The sequence below is a fragment of the Oncorhynchus keta genome, unplaced genomic scaffold (genome assembly GCF_023373465.1).
Source record: "Oncorhynchus keta strain PuntledgeMale-10-30-2019 unplaced genomic scaffold, Oket_V2 Un_contig_229_pilon_pilon, whole genome shotgun sequence".
Classification (NCBI taxonomy): Eukaryota; Metazoa; Chordata; class Actinopteri; order Salmoniformes; family Salmonidae; genus Oncorhynchus; species Oncorhynchus keta.
The window spans coordinates 6,681-25,339 of NW_026283153.1; the positions used below are offsets into that span (position 1 = coordinate 6,681).

Here is an 18,659-nt window from a genome sequence, read left to right on the forward strand (position 1 = left end):
CATCAGAGAGAGAACATTTCAGTTGCTCTACAGTTTTGAAGCTGAATGTAATGATTATCAGTTCTGTACTAATATTCAGACACATTCAGTTGTTTCTATATTTATCTATAATTCAGGGTTTTCACACGGGGCTTCAAGTAAATTAATATTAGTGCCTGAAAAAGTCCTTGAATTTGACTTGCCACTGGGACCCCTGATAATTTCTTAATATGGTGTGAATGGGAAATACAATTGGTTTTTGTGAGTGAAGTAATACAGTGAAGACAAGGTTATTCATAAAATAGTACATAGTGCTGCCTGAAACATACTGTGATCTTGTACTAAATGGTTTTTGAGTCATTTATGCATTTATGTGAATTTAGGAAATCTAATGTAGATTAAGTGCACTTATGTTGTGCAATTTAAAATGTGTACTTTGTGTCTAATGTGAATGAATGTTTTGTCAAGGATTAGCTACCTGATCTACTGAAATTAGATAATTGAACAAGAAAAAAGAGAATATATTTTTACAGAATAAAGGAAGTGCCAGAACTGTCAACACTAACTTTTGTGTCCTTTTGTCTACATAACTACAGGCCGACTCAGATTAATAGGCCGTTAACATCAACAGTGAGGACAAACCCAGCCTGCTTCTTTCCTTCAACACCGAGTCTGAACCTATAGTCACTGGGTCCTGATTGTGACAGTGGAGTCCAGTTTGCACTGCAGGACCCAGAGATGGCATCAGTGAAGCTGGAAGACTGCAGTCAAACACTGGAGCTGAATGTCATCATTAAAGATGAAGAAGAGGAGGAGGAGATTGGTACATCTGTTAGTCATGGTAACAGCAGGTTCTATCTACAGTGCATCCGGAAAGTTTTCAGACGCCTTGACCTTTTCACATTTTGTTACTTCCTTATTCTGAAATTGATGAGAAGTACAATTTAATCCATCAACACACACATTACCACATGTCAAATGTCAGGTTTTTAAAATGTTTGCAAATGTAATGTTGAAGCCCCTTTGGCAGCGATTACAGACTCTTCTTGGGTATGAAGCTTGGCACACCTGTATTTGGGGAGTTTCTCCCATTCTCTGTCAGGTTGGATGGGGAGTGTCGCTGCACAGCTATTTTCAGGTCTCTCCAGAGATGTTCGATTGGGTTCAAGTCCGGCCTCTGGCTGGGCCACTCAAGGACTTTCAGAGACATCCCAAAGCCACTCCTGCATTGTCTTGGCTGTGTGCTTAGTGTTGTTGTCCTGTTGGAAGGTGGAACTTCACCTCAGTCTGAGGTCCTGAGTGCTCTGGAGCAGGTTTTTATCAAGTATCTCAATGTTCTTTGCTCCAATAATCTTTTCCTCAATCCTGACTAGCCTCCCAGTCCCTGCCACCACCATGCTTTACCGTAGGGATGGTATTGGCCAGGTGATGAGCGGTGCCTGGTTTCCTCCAGATGTGATGCTTGGCATTCAGGCCAAAGAGTTCAAACTTCATTTAATCAGACCAGAGAATCTTCTTTCTCGTGATCTTCGTCTTTTTTGGTGCCTTTTGCAAACTCCAAGATGGCTGTCATGTGTCTTTTACTGAGGAGTGGCTTCCGTCTGGAAACTCTACCATAAATCCCTGATTGGTGGAGTGCTGCAAAGATGATTGCTGCAGAGATTGTTGTATCTTTTGATGGTTCTTCCACCTCCACAGAAGAACTCAGGAGCTTTGTCAGAGTGATTATCAGGTTCTTTGATCACCTCCCTGACCAAGACCCTTCTCTCCCGATTGCTCAGTTTGGCTGGGTGGCCAGAGTCTTGGTGTTTCAAAACTATTTATATTTAAGAATGTTGGAAGCCAGTGTGTTCTTGGGGACCTTCAATGCTGCAGACATTTTTTTGGTACACTTCCCCAGATCTGTACCTGAACACAAACCTGTTTTGGAGATCTACGGACAATTCCTTTGATCCCATGGTTTTTGCTCTGACATGCACTGTCAACTGTGGGACCTTATATAGACAGGTGTGTGCCTTCCAAATGATGTCCAATCAATTTAATGTACCACAGGTGGACTCCAATCAAGTTGTAGAAACATCTCAAGGATGATCAATGGAAACAGGATGCACCTGAGCTCAACTTCGAGTCTCATAGCAAAGTGTCTGAATTACTTATGTAAATATGGTATTTCTGTTTTTTATTTTGAATACTTTTGCAAACATTTTCAAAAACATGTTTTTGTGTTGTCATTATGGGGTTTTGTGTGTAGATTGTTGAGGGAAAAATATTTAATTGATTTTAGAATAAGGCTGTAACGTAACAAAATGTGGAAAAATTGAAGGGGTCTGAATACTTTCTGAATGCACTGCTACGTTATTTTCATAAGTTCCTCTATAAATTGTGACCCAGCCTGTTGCTTGGTTGAATTTTGTATTTCGGACATCACACATCTTAAGCGATCTTGAGTGCTTAGAGAGGAGACTAAAAGAAGGGAAATAGTCAAAATGCCACTTTTAAAAAAAGTTATATGAAATTAGTCTGTGTAGTTAATAACCCTTATGATACTGAGTGGAGGATGATATGAAATGAGTCTCTGTAGTTACTAACCCTTGTGATAGTGAGTGGAGGATGATATGAAATGAGTCTGTAGTTACTAACCCTTGTGATAGTGAGTGGAGGATGATATGAAATGAGTCTGTAGTTACTAACCCTTGTGATAGTGAGTGGAGGATGATATGAAATGAGTCTGTAGTTACTAACCCTTGTGATAGTGAGTGGAGGATGATATGAAATGAGTCTGTGTAGTTACTAACCCTTGTGATAGTGAGTGGAGGATGATATGAAATGAGTCTGTGTAGTTACTAACCCTTGTGATAGTGAGTGGAGGATTATATGAAATGAGTCTGTGTAGTTACTAACCCTTGTGATAGTGAGTGGAGGATGATATGAAATGAGTCTGTGTAGTTACTAACCCTTGTGATAGTGAGTGGAGGATGATATGAAATGAGTCTGTGTAGTTACTAACCCTTGTGATAGTGAGTGGAGGATGATATGAAATGAGTCTGTGTAGTTACTAACCCTTGTGATAGTGAGTGGAGGATTATATGGCTCATAACATTCACTCCTTTTGTCCCTTCTTGACTTCCACTGTTACCAGGGTTGGGGTCAATACCAGATACTTCAGAAAATAGACTGAAATTCCAATTCTCTGCAATGCTTTTAAATTAGGAAAATTTGGAATTGGAATTTGGTTTGCTTTGTGAATTGACTGGAATTTAAATGAAATTGACCCCAACCCTGACTTACCCACTTTTATAATAGTTTTATTCCCCTTTTGTATTGTACAGCCTACTGATATGAATACATATGTCACCCAGTACAGCCAGAAGAGGACTGGCCACACCTAATATGTGACTGGTTTCAGAAAACGAGGTGTATGTCACACGTCACTACTTCACAGTAGAGCTATTTGAACGCAAACTTTAAAAAAAAAAATCAAAATGTGTTTTTTGTCAGAAATGCCTTTTGGAACATGTGAACTTTCATGTGCCTTAATAACAAACTTGTATGACATCTGTAAATACAAATAAAGTAAAACAATTCTGAGCCTAGTTGGTTTAGCCACAGATAAAGCCAGCAACCTTTCAGCTAGCCATCATTGGCTGAGATAATGAGTGGGCTGGACATGCCTAGAGATCAGTTCAGATTGGTCTGCCATATAGCACTTCTGTCTATTTGAGCTGGTCAGTATGTGTAGGTAATCCTGTCTAATGCGGCTTTAAAGAATATATATTTCGTAGTGTAACTCCCCACTTTCTGGAGGACCGAGTTTTGAAATCAATGGAATTCGAGTATGATAGGTAAGGAAAACACCTGTCTCTGGATTACATCTTCAAACTAAGGGTAACGATGACATCAGTTAGAGAGGGAGAAGCGTCCATCCATGTATACGGACGGGTAAGATAGTCTAGCTAGCTACATTTTCAGATATTACACGTTTCTAATTTTGTCAAAGTCCTTTTAATTTCAAGTTAAAGTGTACTGTTAGCTAGCTGGCTAACGTTATGATCTGTGTAGTGATATTATTCATATCTCAGAGAAATTTGCGTTGCTAGTTATAGCCTAATGTTAGCTGGCTAATATTGAACCTGGTTTGTTAGCTACCAGTAGATTCATGCAGGTTACTAACGGCAAGAGTTGTGACTATGGTTCATTGTTTAGCTAGCTAGCTACATGTCTTAACAAAAGACTCCACTTTGCAAGTAGCTATTTCAGTAGAATGTTTATGTCACTACAACAACTATTGATAGACGTAGCTGGTACATTCGCTCTGGCTATCTACTCAGATTTCAGAGCACTCGTCTGAGTGTGCAAGAGCACAGAATAAATGATGAATTTACGAATGCTCAACAGCCATTGAATATGGCCTTGTCCGTAAAAGTTGACAAAAAGCGTAAATTGTTGCCAACAGCACAGGGTGTGAACAATACTGAATGGGTGTAGACAAAGAGGTCTGCAGTAGGTGTACCAAAACATTCAAAGGCCATTTTCTCAAAAGTGAGGTTACAAGTTTATCAACTTTTAAAACAGAATTACTTTCCCTATTGTTCCTCAACTGTAGTGTATGATATACAATTTTCCAGCTCTGAGTCTCTACTTTTATCCAATGTAAAAAAAAAAAAAAAAAATTCAAATGTTGCTACATTAGATCGAGCCGGTCGGTCACATATGAATACATATGTCACCTGGTACAACCAGAAGAGGACTGGCCACCCTCAGAGCCTGATTCCTCTAGGTTTCTTCCTATGTTACTGAGTTTTTCCTTTGCCACTGCACTTCTGCATTGCTTGCTCTTTGGGGTTTTAGGCTGAGTTTCTGTTCAACACTTTGAAAACTGTTCATTTACAAAAGGCTTCATAAATAAAATAATTGATCAATATCACAACTGAGTTGGGATTGACATGTATGTCACACAAACTGACTGGTTGTTCTGATGTTGTTCACACAGGAGACCATGTTGAGACATTCTCTACATCCAGAGAGGAACAGCAGGAAGGTCACAGAGCTAAGAGGTCTCACCACTGCCCACATTGTGAGGAGATTTTCCCAATTCTATCAAAGCTAAAAATACATCTAAAAATACACACAGGAGAGAAGCCTTACTCCTGCTCCGACTGTGGGGGGAGATTCTCCCGATTGGATACGTTAAAATGTCACCACCGAATACATACAGGAGAGAAGCCTTACTCCTGCTTTGACTGTGGTAAATGCTTTAAAACATCAACTGAGCTAAAATCTCATCAGCGAAGACACACAGGAGAGAAGCCTTACTCCTGCTCTGACTGTGCAGAGAGTTTCTCCAGATTGGATACCTTAAAATGTCACCAACAAATGCATACAGGAGTGAAGCCTTACTCCTGCTCTGAATGTGGAAAGAGTTTCTCTCAACAGGGCAACTTAAAAACACACCAACGTATACATAAAGGAGAGAAGCCTTACTCCTGCTCTGACTGTGGGAAAGGCTTTAAAACATCAACTGAGCTAAAATCTCACCAGAGAACTCACACAGGAGAGAAGCCTCACTACTGCTCTGACTGTGGGGCTAGTTTCTCTCAATTGAGCAATTTAAGAAGACACCAACGTATACATAAAGGAGAGAAGCCTTACCACTGCTCTGACTGTGGGACGAGTTTCTCTCAATTGAGCAACTTAAAAACGCACCAACGCATACATAAAGGAGAGAAGTTCTCTCAGACCAGCTAAGATTAAAGTCACTCCATCACTTAATTCTCATTTGATAAAGGAAGTGGTAACAGTGAATTTGATCAAATGAAGAAAGCGTAGAACACTCGATTGAAATCCAATTGTTTCTCATTGTGAGAGAACTGTGCAGAGGAAAAGGAGTGTTATAGAATGTTAACCTCTCTTTACTTTGCTGATCAGTGTGCACCTTGTCAGTTTTGGTGTGTTTTGTTAGATTCTACTGTAAACATGTTGAGATTACCTGGATTTTCCCTTAGTGTTGAAAACCCTCTGAGGGATCACTTGTTAAAACAATGCAGTGTGATGGTTGACTGGGTGGTACGGCTTCCTTCTGCAGTTTTCTGTTGGAATGAGTTTGTAGACACAACATGTATCAGATAGAGATGGGGTGATGATCAGTTTTCACCACTAATTTGGGTATATTATTTTTGCTATTAATCAACTTTGTTTAATGATAAACAGGCTTTGAAACATCAACACTGAAAAAAAATATATATAAATGCAACATGTTTTTAATTTTTATTTAACCAGGTAGGCTAGTTGAGAACACCTTTATTTAACCAGGTAGGCTAGTTGAGAACACCTTTATTTAACCAGGTAGGCTAGTTGAGAACACCTTTATTTAACCAGGTAGGCTAGTTGAGAACACCTTTATTTAACCAGGTAGGCTAGTTGAGAACACCTTTATTTAACCAGGTAGGCTAGTTGAGAACACCTTTATTTAACCAGGTAGGCTAGTTGAGAACACCTTTATTTAACCAGGTAGGCTAGTTGAGAACACCTTTATTTAACCAGGTAGGCTAGTTGATAACAAGTTCTCATTTGCAACCTGCAGACCTGGCAGACCTGGCAGACCTGGCAGACCTGTGATGTGTTGGTCCCATGTTTCAAGACCAGAAATGTTCCATATGCACAAAAAGGGTATTTCTCTCAAATCCTGTGCTCAAAATAGTTTCCATCCCTGTTAGTTAGCATTTCTTCTTTGCCAATATAATCCATCCATCTGACAGATGTGGCATATCAAGAAGCTGATTAAACAGCATGATCATTACACAGCTGAACCTTGTGCTGGGAACAATACAAGGACAGCCTAAAATATGCAGGTTTGTCACACAACCCAATGCCACAGATGTCTCATGTTTTAAGGGAATGTGCAATTGGCATGCTGACTGTAGGAATACCCACCAGAGCTGTAGCCAGATAATTGAATGTTCATTTCCCTACAATAAGCTGCCTCCAACATTGTTTTAGAGAATTTGGCAGTACCTCCAACTGGCCTCAACCGCAGACCATGTGTATGGTGTTGTGTGGGCGAGCGGTTTGCTGATGTGAATGTTGTGAACAGAGTGCCCCATGGTGGCAGTGAGGTTATGGTATTGTTAGGCATAAACTACGGACAACAAACACAATTTTTGTGCCATTCATCCGCCGCCATCACCTCATGTTTCAGCATGATATAATGCAGCTTTGTGAGGCTCATTTGAACTTCTTGAATTTCTGGGATCTTTTTTATTTCAACTTCATGAAACATTGGACCAACACTTTACGTTGCGTTTATATTTTGTAGATTTGTTATTTTAGTCATTGATAATTCATGTATTTGGATAACTGGAGTGAACTTAATTGATCTACTAATGAAAAATAAATGTTCTACATTAATTTGTGCTGGTCAGTCTTTGTTTTTGGGGGTTTCTATACTGTAAATGTTCTTTTGTTTTATTTCTTAAAATTCAAAATGTATATTTCTATCTCCTAAAAACATGTCACTACACCGCTACACGTCACCATGGGGACAAGCCAATATGCCAGCCACCAGTATTCTCACTAATGCATATGTAATGGTTTAAAAACCTTAAACCTATTAAGTCATCTATGATTTTCATGGAGACTTCAAATGGATCTCCCAGGTATCTAGATGGATCTAGATGGATCCTACACATCACCATGGAGACTTCAAACGGATCTCCCATCTCCCTGGTATCTAAAGATGGATCTTGGATTTACTCCAAATCACCATGGAGACTTCATCTTCTAAGTCTGGATAAATGATAAACATGTTCTTTGCCATGTTATAGCCCTCATTCGGCACAGGCGTTTCTAGAGACTTTCAGGCATTATTAGAGACGTTCTTTGAATTTTGTAATTATTAACCAAGCATGTGTGTTATTCCAGAGGACGATTCAGGCACAAGATTTGTAATTTTCCAAATTGACCCACAAGATTTGTTTTTATTGACCGTTTTATGACAGAAGCCCGATGCTTGGTTCTGACTGTCTGCCTGTGCCCCTCCCAACAGCAACTCGCCCAAGGCTTCCCCATTTCTCCTTCTCCCAAATCCATTCAGCTGATGTTCTGAAAGAGCTGCAAAATCTGGACCCCTACAAATCAGCCGGGCTAGACAATCTGGACCCTTTCTTTCTAAAATGATCTGCCGAAATTGTTGCCACCCCTATTACTAGCCTGTTCAACCTCTCTTTTGTGTCGTCTGAGATTCCCAAAGATTGGAAAGCAGCTGCGGTCATCCTCCTCTTCAAAGGGGGGACACTCTTGACCCAAACTGCTACAGACCTATATCTATCCTACCATGCCTTTCTAAAGTCTTCGAAAGCCAAGTCAACAAACAGATTACCGACCATTTCGAATCTCACCATACCTTCTCTGCTATGCAATCTGGTTTCAGAGCTGGTCATGGGTGCACCTCAGCCACGCTCAAGGTCCTAAACGATATCTTAACCGCCATCGATAAGAAACATTACTGTGCAGCCGTATTCATTGATCTGGCCAAGGCTTTCGACTCTGTCAATCACCACATCCTCATCGGCAGACTCGACAGCCTTAGTTTCTCAAATGATTGCCTCGCCTGGTTCACCAACTACTTCTCTGATAGAGTTCAGTGTGTCAAATCGGAGGGTCTGCTGTCCGGACCTCTGGCAGTCTCTATGGGGGTGCCACAGGGTTCAATTCTTCTCTCTTCTCTGTATACATCAACGAGGTCGCTCTTGCTGCTGGTGAGTCTCTGATCCACCTCTACGCAGACGACACCATTCTGTATACTTCCGGCCCTTCTTTGGACACTGTGTTAACAACCCTCCAGGCAAGCTTCAATGCCATACAACTCTCCTTCCGTGGCCTCCAATTGCTCTTAAATACAAGTAAAACTAAATGCATGCTCTTCAACCGATCGCTACCTGCACCTACCCGCCTGTCTAACATCACTACTCTGGATGGCTCTGACAACTACAAATACTTAGGTGTCTGGTTAGACTGTAAACTCTCCTTCCAGACCCATATCAAACATCTCCAATCCAAAGTTAAATCTAGAATTAGCTTCCTATTTCGCAACAAAGCATCCTTCACTCATGCTGCTAAACATACCATCCTACCAATCCTCGACTTTGGCGATGTCATTTACAAAATAGCCTCCAATACCCTACTCAACAAATTGGATGAAGTCTATCACAGTGCAATCCGTTTTGTCACCAAAGCCCCATATACTACCCACCATTGCGACCTGCACGCTCTAGTTGGCTGGCCCTCGCTTCATACTTGTCGCCAAACCCACTGGCTCCATGTCATCTACAAGACCCTGCTAGGTAAAGTCCCCCTTATCTCAGCTCGCTGGTCACCATAGCATCTCCCACCTGTAGCACACACTCCAGCAGGTATATCTCTCTAGTCACCCCCAAAACCAATTCTTTCTTTGGCGCCTCTCCTTCCAGTTCTCTGCTGCCAATGACTGGAACGAACTACAAACTGAAACTGGAAACACTTATCTCCCTCACTAGCTTTAAGCACCAACTGTCAGAGCAGCTCACAGATTACTGCACCTGTACATAGCCCACCTATAATTTAGCCCAAACAACTACCTCTTTCCCAACTGTATTTAATTAATTAATTTTGCTCCTTTGCACCCCATTATTTTTATTTCTACTTTGCACACTCTTCCATTGCAAAACTACCATTCCAGTGTTTTACTTGCTATATTGTATTTACTTTGCCACCATGGCCTTTTTTGCCTTTACCTCCCTTCTCACCTCATTTGCTCACATTGTATATAGACTTGTTTATACTGTATTATTGACTGTATGTTTGTTTTACTCCATGTGTAACTCTGTCGTTGTATGTGTCGAACTGCTTTGCTTTATCTTGGCCAGGTCGCAATTGTAAATGAGAACTTGTTCTCAACTTGCCTACCTGGTTAAATAAAGGTGAGAAAAAAATATATATATATATATATCTCCTCGCTGAAAGATGCTACAGTTTTTGTTCTTATTTGCTGTGAAAGATGCTACAGTTTTTGTTCTCACCACTAAGCAATAGACTGTACGGAAAATAGTTTCCTCCGCATGCAAAAATACAGAATCTTACCCAGAAATGGGAATCGACTCCCACCACTAAGCACTAGATCTGTGCTGTGAAAACGAAAACGAAAGGAATCGACTCCCACCACTAAGCACTAGATCTGTGCTGTGAAAACGAAAGGAATCGACTCCCACCACTAAGCACACTGAAAACGAAAGGAATCGATCTGTGCTGTGAAAACGAAAGGAATCGACTCCCACCACTAAGCACTAGGTCTGTGCTGTGAAAACGAAAGGAATCGACTCCCACCACTAAGCACTAGATCTGTGCTGTGAAAACGAAAGGAATCGACTCCCACCACTAAGCACTAGATCTGTGCTGTGAAAACGAAAGGAATCGACTCCCACCACTAAGCACTAGGTCTGTGCTGTGAAAACAAAAGGTTTCGTGTCCGTTTCAAATGCATTACTACAGGTATGTAATAGCACGTTTCAATTGACTAATATCGAAATAACATGCTAGGTTGAAAATCCGTCAAGGTATTATCACTTTGGTGAAGATTTTGTTATGTTTGTGTCAAACGGAGCAAAGGACGTGATAAATTACATAGTTAGAGACGACAGAGTTTGAGTGAATTAATCTACATTATTTCATCAAGATTTCATGAACATTTCTGAGTTTGTTTTACGTGTTTTAAAAAAAATGGTATTAGCTTGTGATAGAATAATGTATATGTTGAAAGATAATGATAACATAATTCCACTCTGAAACCTTATAACTGTATGAAATTGATTAGAATCATAAAATTATTATCTGATGATGTGTGTAGGTTTAGTCGGAATTGTGTTAAACAATGTATCTGTATAGTGGAAAAACACAGACTGCCTGAGCAAGGCTAGTTTAAGATTTGAACTTGTGTGTGTGTGCCCATGCTCTGAAGAACAATTAAAACTGAGTTTACAGAACCACTCTGAAGATTATAGATAAGTATAAGGTTTCCACTCTGAAAACCTTATAACTGTATGAAATTGATTAGAATCACCTAAAATTATTATCTGTTTGATGTGTGTAGGATACCTACTTTTGTGTGGAATTGTGTTAAACAATGTATCTGTTTAGTGGAAAAACACAGACTGTCTGAGCAAGGCTAGTTTAAGATTTGAACTGCTGTTTGTGTGTGTGTGCCCAGGAAAATACTGAAGAACAATTAAAACTGTGTTTGGAACCGACCTGGCTAGGCCTCTGAGGAATTTATGATAGCATGGAAGTATGTAGGATTCCCTAATCTGGGAATGGAACTGTATGTGGGTAGGATACCTACTGTTTGTGTGGAAGTGAGATGCCTACTGTTTGTGTGGAAGATGTAGGATACCTGCTGTTTGTGTGGAAGTATGTGCGTAGGATACCACCTACTGTTTGTGTGGAAGTAGGATACCTACTGTTTGTGTGGAAGTATGTGCGTAGGATACCTACTGTTTGTGTGGAAGTATGTGCGTGGGATACCTACTGTTTGTGTGGAAGTATGTGCGTAGGATACCTACTGTTTGTGTGGAAGTATGTGCGTAGGATACCTACTGTTTGTGTGGAAGTATGTGCGTAGGATACCTACTGTTTGTGTGGAAGTATGTAGGATACCTGCTGTTTGTGTGGAAGTATGTGCGTAGGATACCTACTGTTTGTGTGGAAGTATGTGCGTAGGATACCTACTGTTTGTGTGGAAGTATGTGCGTAGGATACCTACTGTTTGTGTGGAAGTATGTGCGTAGGATACCTACTGTTTGTGTGGAAGTATGTAGCGTAGGATACCTGCTGTTTGTGTGGAAGTATGTGCGTAGGATACCTGTTTGTGTGGAAGTATGTAGGATACTGTTTGTGTGGAAGTATGTGCGATACCTAGGATACCTACTGTTTGTGTGGAAGTATGTGCGTAGGATACCTACTGTTTGTGTGGAAGTATGTGCGTAGGATACCTGCTGTTTGTGTGGAAGTATGTGCGTAGGTTTGTGTGGAAGTATGTGCGTAGGATACCTACTGTTTGTGTGGAAGTATGTGCGTAGGATACCTACTGTTTGTGTGGAAGTATGTGCGTAGGATACCTACTGTTTGTGTGGAAGTATGTGCGTAGGATACCTACTGTTTGTGTGGAAGTATGTGCGTAGGATACCTACTGTTTGTGTGGAAGCATGTGCGTAGGATACCTACTGTTTGTGTGGAAGTATGTGCGTAGGATACCTACTGTTTGTGTGGAAGTATGTGCGTAGGATACCTACTGTTTGTGTGGAAGTATGTGCGTAGGATACCTACTGTTTGTGTGGAAGTATGTGCGTAGGATACCTACTGTTTGTGTGGAAGTATGTGCGTAGGATACCTACTGTTTGTGTGGAAGTATGTGCAATAAAATGGATGTCTTTGTATAATGGACTTTAGAACGTTCTCTGAATAAACTGTAGTATCTTTTTGCATAAGCTGAGTCTTTGACTAATTATTATTAAACCCGAGGTCTTACAGATCTCGGGGATTGGTCAGAGTTATTGATTGTCAGTTATTATCATTGGAATTTAAAATTCTCGTGACAGCTTGTAAAATGGCGACGTCCACTCTGAGTCAACGGACTTCAGTGCAGGCATTGCGGTTGCATCAGAGACAATTTCACAGTTGCTTTTCTGTTTTGAAGCTGGATGTAATGCTTATCAGGCTACCCTGGGGCGGCAGGGTAGCCTAGTGATTAGTGCATTGGACTAGTAACCGAAAGGTTGCAAGTTCAAAACCCCGAGCTGACAAGGTACAAAATCTGCCGTTCTGCCCCTGAACAGGCAGTTAACCCACTGTTCCTAGGCCGTCATTGAAAATAAGAATTTGTTCTTAACTGACTTGCCTATTAAAAATAAACATGTGTAGTAATTTTCAGACACATTCAGTTGTTTCTATCTTATCTATATTTGTTACTATGGTGTGAATGGGAAATACAATTGTTTTATGCTAGCGAAATCACATTTTACTGGTCACATTGGCCAAATACAACTAGTAGACTTTAGGGAAAGGGCGATACCTAGTCAGTTGAACAACTGAACACCTTCAACTGAAATGTTTTCATTTCAAATGTTTCACTGCATTTACTTTACAGTGAAATACCTACTTACAAGCCCATTCCCAACAATGCATAGTAATACAATTTAAGGCGAATATTTTCTAAATAAAGTAGAAGTAGCACAATAAAAACAACGAGTATATGTACAAGGAGTACCAGTGCCGAGTCAATACAGTATGTACATGTAGGTAGGAGTAAAAGTGACTAGGCAATCAGGATATATAATAATCCGAGTAGCAGCTGTGTGTTCATGTGTGGAGTCAATATGTGTTTGTATGTGTGGAGTGTCAGTGTAGTTTATGTGTGCAAAATAATTAGTTGTAATTGAGACATAACTAATAAAGGGGATCAATGTAAATAGTCTGGTTAGCCATTTGATGAACTATAAAGCTGTCCTATGGCTTGTGGGTAGAAGCTTTTCAGGAGCCTCTTGGTCCCAGACCTAGCGCTCCGGTACCACTTGCCTTGCGGTAACAGAGAGAGCAGTCTATGACTTGGTTGGCTGGAGTATTTGACTTTTTTGGGTAGAGGGCTAATTGTTACCCCCCACTTTTCTCCCCAATTTCGTGATTACGATCTTGTCTCCCCAGCGGGCTCTGGAGAGGCAAAGGTCGAGTCATGTGTCCTCCAAAACATGATCCGCCAAGCCACGCTTCTTAACATCCTCTCACTTAACCCGGAAGCCAGCTGCACCAATGTGTCTGAGAAACACAGTTCAACTGACGACCGAAGTCAGCCTGCAGGCGCCCGGCCTGCCACTAGGGGCTAGAGCTCGATGAGGCAAGTAAAGCCCACCCGGCCAAACCCTCCCATAACCCGGACGATGCTGGGACAATTGTGCGCCGCACTACGGGACTCCCTGTCACAGCTCGATCGAACCCCAGGCTGTAGTGACGCTGCAACACTACAGTGCCGTAGACCTCTGCGCCACTCAGAAGGCCCTTGTTTGACCGTTTTTTTGTGCCTTCCTCTGAAACCACCTGGTGTCGAGTTGCTGGATGGCAGGGACTTCGGCACCACTGATGTACTGGGCCCTACGCACTACCCTCTGTAGCGCCATGCAGAGCAGTTGCCATACTAGGCAGTGATGCAGCCAGTCAAGATCCTCTCAATGGTGTAGCTGTAGAACCTTTTGAGAGATCAGAGGGCCCATGCCGCAAATGTTCAGCCTCCTGAGGGGGAAAAGGCGTTGTCGTGCCCTCTTCACGACTGTTGGTGTGTTTGGACCATGATAGGTCCTTAGTGACGTGGCCATCGAGGAATTGGATGCTCTCGACCCGCTCCACTATGTCCCTGTAAAATGTGAATGGGGGGCGTGTTCAGCCCGCCCTTTCCTTTGGTCCTCGATAAGCTCCTTATGAACATCATTCTTACGTAGGTGTTCCTTTTATCCAGATGCGAAAGGGCAGTGTTGAGTGCAATAGAGATTCCCCTGTTGGGGCAGTAGACAAGTTGGAGGGATTCAGGGTTTCTGGGGTGATGGTGTGAGCCATGACCAGCGTTTGAAAGCATTTCATGCCTACAGATGTGAGTGCTACGGGGCGATAGTCATTTAGACAGGTTATCTTGGCGTTCATGGGCACAGGGACTATGGTGGTTTGTTTGACACGTGATCATATAGTTCTCCTGAACAGCTGGAGCTTTCACGCATGGTTCAGTGTTGCCTACCTCGAAGGTCGGTTTGGTTTAAAAAATATACAAATTAAACATTAAATTAAATAAATAATGACTGACAACAATAATTTTAGAGCTTTTTAATGGAAATTAAATTGCCAAAACATTGAAAATATTCCATTGTATCTGTCAGGTCCACATTCGGTAGACATTAATAGAAAAGTAGTAAATTACTATGAAATAATAAAATAGACAGTTGTGTATATTAAACTGAATAAAAATCTAAAATCAACATATGGGGGCGAAAAGTAGCCTAGTGGTTAGAGCGTTGGACTAGTAACCAAAATGTTGCCAGATCGAATCCCCGAGCTGTCAAGGTAAAAAAAATCTGTCGTTCTGCCCCTGAACAAGGCAGTTAACCCACTGTTCCTAGGCCGTCATTGAAAATAAGAATTTGTTCTTAACTGACTTGCCTAGTTAAATAAAGGTAAAATAAATCTAAAGTGTTGGTCCCATGTTTCATGAGCTGAAATAAAAGATCCCAGAAATGTTCCATTTGCACAAAAAGTTTATTTCTCTCAAATGTTGTACAAAAAATGTGCTTACAGCCCTGTTAGTGAGCATTTCTCCTTTGCCAAGATAATCAATTTCCCTGACAGGTGTGGCATATCACGAAGCTGATTAAACAGCATGATCATTAAACAGGTGTACTTTGTGCTGGGGACAACAAAAGGCTGCTCTAAAATGTGACGTTTTGTCACACAACCAAATGCTACAGATGTCTCAAGTTTTGAGCGTGCGCGCAATTAGCATGTTGACTGCAGGAATGTCCACCAGAGCTGTTGCTAGAGAATTTAGGGTTCATTTCTCTACCATAAGCAGCCACATTTGCCAGTGTGTTCAACTGGCCTTACAACCACCCCAATACAGGGCCTCCACATCTGGCTTCTTCACCTACGGGATCGTCTGAGACCATCCACCCATGACAGCTGATGAAAGTGAGGAGTACTTCTGTCTGTACTAAAGCCCTTTTTGTGGGAACAACTCATTCTGATTTTGCTGGGTCTGGCTCCTCAGTGGTTGTTCCCTCCCAGGCCCACCCCTGCCTGCACCCCTGCCTGCACCCCTGCCTGCACCCATGTCTGCACCCCTGCCGAGTCATGTGACATTCATTTGATTTGGCCCTAATGAATTTATTTCCTTATACGAACTGTAACTCAGTCAAATTGTTGCATGTTGCATTTATATTTTTGTTCAGTGTACTGTGGTGAAATCAGAATTGGCTAAGTAACGTAGATAAATGAAGATGACTTATCTGCAGAATATGCTTAAACTGTTAACTCTTGTTATTAGAATGACTCCTTTGGGAGTCTGGTGTTGGCAACTGCACTTCCTCCCTCATATGGGCCCCAGTCACCTGAGGTCAGGTTTGTCTATCACATGTCCCTGTTGCTATGCAGAATATCAGAAAGATAATAGGTAAAAGGAGGTCAGAAGGAAACATTATTTCTATATGTGAATGTGGAATGTTTTTACCTATTGCGAACCATGTGAAGGGATGAGTAATGGGAACCAAGCACTTGTCTCCACAATGTCTGTGCGTCAGACACCCCCTCCTAGCAAGGTGGAAACTAAGTAACAACAAGTGTCTGTGCATCAGTCACACCCTCCTAGCAAGGTGGAAACTAAGTAACAACAAGTGTCTGTGCGTCAGTCACACCCTCCTAGCAAGGTGGAAACTAAGTAACAACAAGTGTCTGTGCGTCAGTCACACCCTCCTAGCAAGGTGGAAACTAAGTAACAACAAGTGTCTGTGCGTCAGTCACACCCTCCTAGCAAGGTGGAAACTAAGTAACAACAAGTGTCCTTAAGTTCTTAGTACTGAACAAAACAACAAGTTCCTTGTATTTGGGGCCTGATGTGTGGGGTTAGTGTCTGGAACAGGATGGGTGGGGTTAGTGTCTGGAACAGGATGTGTGGGGTTAGTGTCTGGAACAGGATGTGTGGGGTTAGTGTCTGGAACAGGATGTGTGGGGTTAGTGTCTGGAACAGGATGTGTGAGGTTAGTGTCTGGAACAGGATGTGTGGGGTTAGTGTCTGGAACAGGATGTGTGGGGTTAGTGTCTGGAACAGGATGTGTGGGGTTAGTGTCTGGAACAGGATGTGTGAGGTTAGTGTCTGGAACAGGATGTGTGGGGTTAGTGTCTGGAACAGGATGTGTGGGGTTAGTGTCTGGAACAGGATGTGTGGGGTTAGTGTCTGGAACCATTGTATGTCATCTCGGAGGTTGCACCTATCCTGAGATAGTAGATAACCTAGAGGCTCACTCCACTCAGTGATAACTCACTCTGTCCATTTTTGTGTTTGATTATTAATAAATTAATAAAGATTTAGTTTAAGTATAATTCTGACTTGTGTGATAAGTTTCTCTCATTTTATATTATTTAAAATATCTACCACAATACTTAGTTCCTATTTGATTACTTGATCATTTTTTAAATTCCTTAAAGTCCTCTAACGTAGTAACGTAGCAGATGTAAAAGTATCCATCTAGAGATCACACGTACCACATATTGTAGTTCCTGACTTGATTTCACTCGTTAAAGATTTGATTTATCTCTAGAGAAATGGCCGTTGGGCTCAGAGGGAAAAAAATGGAACTAAATCGAATTCAAACGACGTCAGTCAATTAGTTGTTTTAATAACCCCCAAAAATTGGAAATGTTGGTTAATCGATAAATAATACAGTGAAGACAAGGTCATTCAGGAAAATAGTACATAGTGCTGCCTAAAACATACTGCAACCTGGTACGAAATGGTTTTTGAGTCGTTTATTAATTTATGTCAATTTAAGTGCACTTACATTGTGTAATTTAAAGTGTGCATGTGTCTGTGATTGAATTAATATTTTACCTTCAATGTTTAGCTGCCTGATCTGTTGAAATTAGATTATTGTACAATAAAAAAATAGAATATATTTTTAGACTCAAAGAAAGTTCCAGAACTGTCAAGACAATAACTCCTTGTTCCAACTTTCCACTGTGCATGAAAAGTTGCAGTAGAACTGTTTCATGAGGAACTGTTTCAATGAGAAGGTAGATGTTATTTTATGCTACTGACACTTATATGGTTTGACACCAGTATTGCCAGCATGTTGTATTAACTGGTCTGTCTGGAGTGATCAGAGAGGAGACTAAAGAAGTGAAGTAGACAAACTGCCAGTGTTTTAAAGTTCTATGAAATGAGTCTGTGTAGTTACTAACCCTTGTGATAGTGAGTGGAGGATGATATGAAATGAGTCTGTGTAGTGACTAACCCTTGTGATAGTGAGTGGAGGATGATATGAAATGAGTCTGTGTAGTTACTAACCCTTGTGATAGTGAGTGGAGGATGATATGAAATGAGTCTGTGTAGTGACTAACCCTTGTGATAGTGAGTGGAGGATGATATGAAATGAGTCTGTGTAGTTACTAACCCTTGTGATAGTGAGTGGAGGATGATATGAAATGAGTCTGTGTAGTTACTAATCCTTGTGATAGTGAGTGGAGGATGATATGAAATGAGTCTGTGTAGTGACTAACCCTTGTGATAGTGAGTGGAGGATGATATGAAATGAGTCTGTGTAGTGACTAACCCTTGTGATAGTGAGTGGAGGATGATATGAAATGAGTCTGTGTAGTTACTAACCCTTGTGATAGTGAGTGGAGGATGATATGAAATGAGTCTGTGTAGTTACTAACCCTTGTGATAGTGAGTGGAGGATGATATGAAATGAGTCTGTGTAGTGACTAACCCTTGTGATAGTGAGTGGAGGATGATATGAAATGAGTCTGTGTAGTGACTAACCCTTGTGATAGTGAGTGGAGGATGATATGAAATGAGTCTGTGTAGTTACTAACCCTTGTGATAGTGAGTGGAGGATGATATGGCT

The 18,659-nt window shown here is 41.2% G+C and overlaps 1 protein-coding gene and 1 long non-coding RNA gene across 3 annotated transcripts; one reads left to right on the forward strand and one right to left on the reverse strand.

Moving 5' to 3' along the window:
- The first annotated feature begins 377 nt into the window (after positions 1–377).
- LOC118373478 (gastrula zinc finger protein XlCGF7.1-like) lies at positions 378–7,383 on the forward strand. Its single transcript, XM_052505258.1, has 2 exons — positions 378–820; positions 4,970–7,383. Exons 1-2 carry the CDS (start codon positions 718–720, stop codon positions 5,722–5,724), a joined length of 858 nt encoding a protein of 285 aa, XP_052361218.1. The 5' UTR covers positions 378–717; the 3' UTR covers positions 5,725–7,383.
- A 4,103-nt stretch (positions 7,384–11,486) lies between these two features.
- On the reverse strand, positions 11,487–12,644 carry LOC127921660 (uncharacterized). 2 transcript variants are annotated; one of them, XR_008109232.1, is made up of 3 exons: positions 12,225–12,644; positions 11,564–11,797; positions 11,487–11,529 (listed from the first exon to the last, which is right to left on the reverse strand). It is a non-coding gene; the product is annotated as an uncharacterized LOC127921660 (long non-coding RNA). The 2 variants fall into 2 exon arrangements; XR_008109231.1 differs by lacking the exon at positions 11,487–11,529 and adding an exon at positions 11,929–11,996 and having other exon boundaries at positions 11,673–11,797.
- Positions 12,645–18,659: the final 6,015 nt, after the last annotated feature.